The following is a 7,375-nucleotide window of genomic DNA, read 5'->3' as shown; positions in this document are numbered from 1 at the left end:
CTCACTCTTTCTATTAGAAATTGTATTACTTAGGGTTCTCATTCTTGTAAGGAAACACGGTGACCAAAGAGCAAGTTAGGGAGGAAAAGGTTTATTCAGCTTACACTTCTACATTGCTGCTCATCAGCTAAGGAATTTGGGACAGGAACTCAAACAGGACAGGATCCTGGAGGCAGGAACTGAGGCAGAGGCTATGGAGGGGCACTGCTTACCGTCTTGCTCCTCATGTCTTGCTTAGCTTGCTTTCTTATAGAACTCAGGACCACCAGCCTAGGAATGGTGCCGCTCAGAGTGGGCTGGGCCCTCACCCACCAATCACTAATTAAATGCCCTACAGCTGGATCTTATGGACGCATGTTCTCAACTGAGGCGCCCTCTTCTCTGATGACTCTAGCTTGGCATAAAATCAGGGCGGTGGTTAGAATGTGATTTTCCCATGGGTAGTGTGGCACAAGTAGGAGGCGTGGCCTTGTGGGAGTAGGTGTGGCCTTGTTAGAGACAGCATATCACTGTGGGGGTGATATGCTTCTTCTCCAACACCATGTCTGCCTAGACGCTTCCATGATTCCTGCCTTGATGAAAATAGACTGAACTTCTGAATCTGAAATCCTGTCCTAATTAAATGTTGTCCCTTTGGGTTGGGGATATAGCTCAGTGGTAGAGCGCTTGCCTCGGAAGGGCAAGGCCCTGGGTTCAGTCCCCAGCTCCGAAAAAAAAGAACCCCAAAAAAAAATGTTGTCCCTTACAAGTTGCCTTGGTCATTGTGTCTTTTTGGAGCAATAAAACCATCAGACAACTTGCCAGTATAAAACCCCCCAAATAGCAGAATTAATCAACTATAGAAAGTATTTTCAAGTCCTGCAGTGAGAAACTTATTCTTGAGAGAAGAAACAGCAATGAATGAGTCCAAGATATGGTTGTCTCCAAAGAAACTCTTGGAGCATAGATGTGGCTCAGGGAAACCCCATGGGGTGCACAGGGGCTTCTCAGGAGGAGAGAGCCACATGGTCAGGAACCACAAAGTATTTTAAAGTCACGGCAAATGGCATAGGAATAAACTCAGCACCTCTGCATTGGAGGCACCATCAAGAGTTTTCTGAGGATAAGCATACATGTGAGTAAAAGATGGGAACTTTCTGGGGCTAGATAGGGTAACAGGGCCCACAGGTGTAGGAAGCCATCCAGTCGAAGGAGAGCCAGGGAAGACAAGCCAGTAGAGGAGCTCTTTGTGGTCATCTAGGGGTATTGAGAAGAGACCTCAAAAATATTACAGGATGCAACAGAGTCTAACGTGCTCAGGGAAGCTAAACACAGGATCCACGTAACACCTGACAGAAGCTCACGACATCCTCATCTTCCCTTTTAAATTACTTTTTACTGATCATACAAAATAAGGGGCTTTATGAAACTTTCAGGAATCGATAGATATAAACTTAGTTTGGCATTCACTACTCTTGAGTTATCATCGTTAAAATGTCCTCCGGGGAAGCCTCCCCCTCACGTCCACCTTCTGTAGTGATGGTTGGCTATTCTTTAAGGAACCAAAGAGACCAATATTGATGTGGCCCAAGTTCAACTCATTCTAGACCCTTTCTGTTCTTCCTGGTCTCCTGCTTCACTTTTTGAGAACTCCATTTGATATTCCTTCGTCTGTCAGTTTCCAATACTCCCTCATGTGTTCTTTAGTCTTTCTTCCACATCCCCATCAATTTAATCTTTCTTACCCTCATCCTGGTCTCTTCTCTGCATGTGAAGGTTGGACGTATTTAAAAAGATGACTTTAGGGGCCTGGAGAGATGACCAATGGATCAAGATCTCATCTGCTTTGAAAGAGGACTTGGATTTGTTCTTTGATCTCATGTCCAATGGATCCCAATCACCTTTAATTCCAGCTCCAGGGGACCTGATTATTCTTGTCTCTGCGGTCTCCTGTGTTCATGCCTGCCCCCACCAACATAATTAAAAATAATACATCTACAGATGAGAAATAGGTTTCATTAGGTTTCGTTAGTCAAACAATCCCCGACCTTCTCTGATTCTCAGTCTGCTTGGATCACTTATTGGGATTCCCCTTGAGTTCCAAGACCACCTCCCTGTTCCCTGCCCCTCTTTCCCCAACTGTCTGTTTCTCCCTCAAACTTCACCTCAGAGAGTCTATCTATGTCTGGCCCCTCTCCTCTGCTTCCTAAACAACCATCTTTTTTCCCCCGTGCCATCCCTGCTCCTCTAAGCCTCATCTCCAGTTCTTTTCACTCCCTAAATACCAGACCAGTTCAGTTCTGTTTGTTTTAGCCTACGTGACATCAGACTTACTGTTCACAGCCTTCACCTTTCCGGCTTCCTCGCCATGTTCCATCCACCCCAGTCCATCTCCTCCACCAAAGTGTTCACACACAACACGTCACATCACACATTTTAATTTTTAGAGCAAAACAAATTCCACTGGAAAAGATACTGGGGTTGTCAAAGGCCCTTGGGTATCTGAAACACAGAAAAACAAACATTTTCCCCCCAATCCTATAAGTTCCCCATCTATGTCCCCCTCACTTTGTGCATTTCACCTTAATGGATCTTTTCCACCAGATTATAGACATAGATGTGGACGTCGCCATCAAACTTGGTGAACTACACAGAAGGCTTGGCTAGAACTTGGTAAATGACTTTGCTGATCTTTTTGGACCGGTCGCTTCTGGTGAACTGCACGCATTGACCTGTTAAGATGTCGCTGTCAACGTCTGACTTCACCTCTGCTGAAGGAGTCTCTGGAATGATACGGAGGTTACCTTCTCCATAATCATCCAGGAGCTGGTAGATGTATAGGACTGGATCTTTCTCGTAGGTGATGTAAAACCAGTCCTTCATGATCGGCACCTGGGCTTGGACCACCACCCTCCAGTTCTCCTTAGAGACATGTTTGCCCTCAAATTTATGCTCCACCGCTCGGCCAACCATGGCTCTTGCGAGATGGGTCTCTTTCACTTGAGGAAACACTACTTTGTGAGTCAAGACCTTAAGCTTTAAAATCCTCTCATCGCTGTGACGTTCCAGTCCGTAGATACAATCAATTCCATCATACTTGACCAGATAGAGAGTGGGATTTGTTGGCAGTTGATCTAGAACGATGGCCTTCCACTGGGTGATGGGCTCATCACCTTCCTTCCATCCGTGAGAAATTCTGCAGCCCACAATGTTCCCCAGGGCCTGGGGAGAAGGCCTCCTCCTCCTCCGCTTCTGTGTGGATGGTGTGCTCATCCTCCTCAGAGACATCCTCTTCTTCATGGCTGTAGACCTAGTGTGGTAGGCCATGGCATCCTGGTCCACTGTGTTGTGGCTATCGTTCTGTGTTCAGGCTTCATACTTGCCCGTGGCCTGGGTTTGAAGAGCTCGCCTGCTTAAACCAGACACAATGCTGGTGCCTCTGTCATGTGAGTGCCTGCAAGAACAATGGGGGTGGGGTGGGGAGGGCGCTGGACCAAGGCTCTTGTCTAAGAGAACTTTGGAGCAGGTGAGGAAGGCAATGGTAAACATGTTTGAGCATATGAATCTTATTCTGTCGTAATCAGAAGTTCATAGGAGGGCTGTGCAATGGTGGAGCACACCTTTAATTCCAGCACTCAAGAGGCAGAGGGAGGCAGACCCCTGTGATATCAAGGCCAGCCTGGTCTACAGAGTTAGTTCCAGGGTAGCCAAAGCTACCCACAGAAAAACCCTGCCTCAAAAATCAAAATCTAAAGTTCAAAGGGAAATGAAAAAATGGTTCTCAACAGCTCAGAATAAGATATTCAGACACATTTCTTCAGCCCGAGGCACTTTGCCTCTGCTGAGGAACCTCTCCTTGAATGGCTAGGTCAGTGTGGGATTAAGTATCCCTGTCCCCACTTTAAGCAAGCAGAACAGAGAAAGGATAGCAAAGGAGACAGCAGGGTGGCCACACCCCTCTTCTACCCTCTAACAATGAACGATGTGGCAACATCCACAAGTGTCTGCCCAGAGACACAGCACACTAGTCCACTGGCTTTCTGTACTGTGCATCCTGACCCAGCCCCAGGTTTATTCTGCGACGCTGTTGCATCTTCGACCGCATCAAGGGATTTTATGTAGGCAACAGCCATTTAGAAATAATATCTCCTGGGGTTGGGATTTAATTCAGTGGTAGAGCAGTTGCCTAGCAAGCACAAGGCCCTGGGTTCGGTCCTCAGCTCCGAAAAAAAATACCAAAAAAAAAAAAAAAAGAAATATTATCTCCTAAAATGCACAGGCACAGAGAGGAGCTTTGGCATTTTAGTAGGATTACGAAGTAGATATTTTTAGCAAAGGATAATAAACTCTTAGACTGACTAGCCTAGACCGTCCGCCGAGCTCTCAAACGTGGACGACATCAGAACATACGGTTACTCGCTGTAGGAGGGAAAACTTTTAGCTTTCTGGGCTACAAGGGTCCCAGTTATCTTCATAAACGTATTTACCGAGTGAAAATTTCCTAGTCGTCCAGATTCTGTCTTCTGAAACCGGTCAGTGTCCAAAAGCCTGTTGAACAATTCTGGGGTTCAGTAGCTGAACTGGCTTTCACAGCCCGCTGCGAAGATAGTGAACCCACCTTCAGGGGAGTCTAGCGCCCCCAAGTGGAAGAGAAGCGCAACCTCCGCCCTTCTCTCTGTGACATCATCCAGGCTCTGCTTACATCATAGAAGCCCTCTCAGCCCAGTTCCTTCCCTAGTTACGCTTAGAAACATCCAGCATCTAGGTTTTAGCTTCTCCTGTAGCCTCCTGGAGACCCAAAATAAAGTCCCCACCCAAATATTCTGATGACTCAAGTCACAGACTGACCAAGAAGCTCTTTTCATGCATTTTTTTTTCTGAAAAAGTCTTTGGTTTCTGAGTCACCAACATCCTTGGTGGTTATTTTCCCAGCTCCTATCTTTCCTTTGGTTATCTTTAAGTCATTCTCCATATCAGAAATATTGCTAGCCTCTCTCTCCGAGGCAGCCCTCTGGATAGCACCCCAAAATTAGCTTTATCAAAACCCACAATTAGAGGAGGGCCATTTTTACTCAAACAAAGCTGGAATTTGACAGGATTAAATACCTTGTATTGAAGTCAATGGCAATCATGAATTATGGATTCTTTGCAAAGAGCGAGGAAAAATTAGCTCCTGGACCTGCTTCCAAAGTCGGGATAAACTGATGACAAACCCGATATCGACCAGTCGTATTTTAAATGTCTTAAAATTAACCAGCACTTCAGGTCAAGGAATTTATTAGATCAAATGCAGCAAAACAGGATGAAATAGATGACCTAATTTTGTTTTTGAAATATGGGTAGACAGAATACTGGATGCAGGTAAGTGTGGAATTTACCTGTAAATTACAGGGCACTTTAATAGTTTGTGTCACATAGTTCTTCAGATCTTCAAAAGGATTCTTTTCAGAACCCTCCCCTCTCCCCACTACACTCTGACCCTCCCTTCCCTCTCCCCAGTAATTCCCTTCCACATTAACATTATACTTTTTTTAAATGTACTTAGAGCTTAACAACTTATGGCAGCTTTTTAAAATCTGTCCGCTTTTCTAAGTTCACCGTCTTCTTTTTCTCCCTTCTATCCTAGTTTTAAGCACATTTCCTTCACACTTTGAGTTTTCCTCTCTCTCTGCTCTTATGACTCCTCTGCCATTATGTGACTGTTGTCCACTATGTGGCTGACCTCAATGTGGGGTTAACTCACATGACATGATTTTTTTCCCCTTTTCTCCCCTTCATCTTCCTTCTCTAGGCACCTGCTGAGATTTACAGCCTTGGGCATTTTCTGAAGCCTGGAAAGCACGCACACACACACACACACACACACACACACACACATGCACACTCACACATACACACATACACACAGAAACACTCATACATACCCAAACACACAAACACACACATACATACACACACAAACACACACACATGCACACCCAAACACACACAAAAACATACACATATACACACTCAAACACACAAATACAGTGAGAGACAGAGACAGAGAGAGACACTGTGAGAGACAGAGAGCCCATGAGGAAACATGTAATATCATCTTTCTAAGAACAATAAACAGAGACAACTTACAAAAAAGGGAAGAACAAGTAGGCAACAAGAAGAACAATCACGTCATAGCCGTCAACTTGAGGAGGAAAGAGTTTGTCTCACTCTATCTTCTAGGTACTAGTCTGTTACTGAGCGACGTTGGGGCAGGAATTCAGGCAGGACTCTGGAGGCAGGAAAGGAAGCAGAGACAACTTAGAAATGCTGGGTACTGGATTGCTATCCATGACCTACTCAGCTTTCTCTCCTTCTCATACAACCCAGGGCCACCTTCATAGGGGATGACTCTCCCCATAGTGGGCTAGACCCTTCCACATCAACCATCAAAAAAAAAATTCCTTACAAATGTGGCCATAGGACAATCTGATGGAGGCAGTTCTTCAGCTGAGGCTCCTTCTTCCCAGGTTGAGTCAAACTGATAATAAAAACTACCCAGGACCCTGCACATCCATTCTGATTGCCACACTGTGTGCAATAGACAAGCCATTGGAATACCCTTAGCTGTTGATCACTGGATGAATGGCTTAAAAAATGTGATAAACATTGATGTGATTCTCATCTATGTGTAAGAGCAAAGGGTTTTGTTCTCAGAAAAACCGATGGGAGTGTAAAACACAATATGTTAAGTGAAACAAGCCAGACTCAAACAGACGATTGTGAAATTTAGATTTTAATAAGGGATATTATGTGTAAGGGGGCATTTAGGAAGAGGACGGGGAGCAGGAGGGTGTGTGTGTGTGTGTGTGTGTGTGTGTGTGTGTGTGTGTGTGTAGATAAAAATGGAGGTGAGTTGTGAGGATGAAGATGGCTAATGTACAGTATAAACCTGTACAAGGAGTCACCAGCAAGCCCACTGACTTCTACTTTTAAAGAACATCGATATAAGAGAACTGAGTTTAAACAATGTTTTGATTAAATTGGGGGTTTATAGTTTAAAGATATCATAAAGTTTATTCATATTTATCTTCCCACAGGTGGCTCTTGCTGTTTCGAGCTTGATACTGGTGACAGGATATGGCAGTGTGCTTTGGTGTCTCTACCTCATCAATCACCCGGAATTCACGTCATTCAGTGAGGCTACCGTGGGGAAGGAGGTAGTTAGAGATCTTAATTGTACAGGACGTGGGAAGAATAATGCCCAACCCCACTATAGATTTCCAAATATTCACCCTCAATTCTGGTTTGAATGTGTTCTCCCAGAAGTAATTTTCTGAAGATGAATCCCCAGTGGGAATGTAGTTGTGAAGAATTGATTAGGTCAAGAGGGATGCGACCTACAAATAAAGATCCA

The 7,375-nt window shown here is 44.8% G+C and overlaps 1 protein-coding gene across 1 annotated transcript; it reads right to left on the bottom strand.

Moving 5' to 3' along the window:
* Positions 1–2,167: 2,167 nt before the first annotated feature.
* On the bottom strand, positions 2,168–4,586 carry LOC134486254 (Y-linked testis-specific protein 1-like). The gene is made up of 2 exons (XM_063285173.1): positions 4,467–4,586; positions 2,168–3,433 (listed from the first exon to the last, which is right to left on the bottom strand). The coding sequence occupies exon 2, from the start codon at positions 3,304–3,306 to the stop codon at positions 2,626–2,628; it is 681 nt and encodes a 226-aa protein (XP_063141243.1). The 5' UTR covers positions 3,307–3,433; positions 4,467–4,586; the 3' UTR covers positions 2,168–2,625.
* Positions 4,587–7,375: the final 2,789 nt, after the last annotated feature.

Source organism: Rattus norvegicus, chromosome 3, assembly GCF_036323735.1.
Source record: "Rattus norvegicus strain BN/NHsdMcwi chromosome 3, GRCr8, whole genome shotgun sequence".
Lineage (NCBI taxonomy): Eukaryota > Metazoa > Chordata > Mammalia > Rodentia > Muridae > Rattus > Rattus norvegicus.
This window is presented reverse-complemented; position numbering and strand designations above follow the sequence as displayed.

Excerpts from the sequence above, each read along its gene's own strand:
- LOC134486254 (XM_063285173.1), bottom strand. The coding sequence starts at position 3,306 with ATGGCCTACCACACTAGGTCTACAGCCATGAAGAAGAGGATGTCTCTG.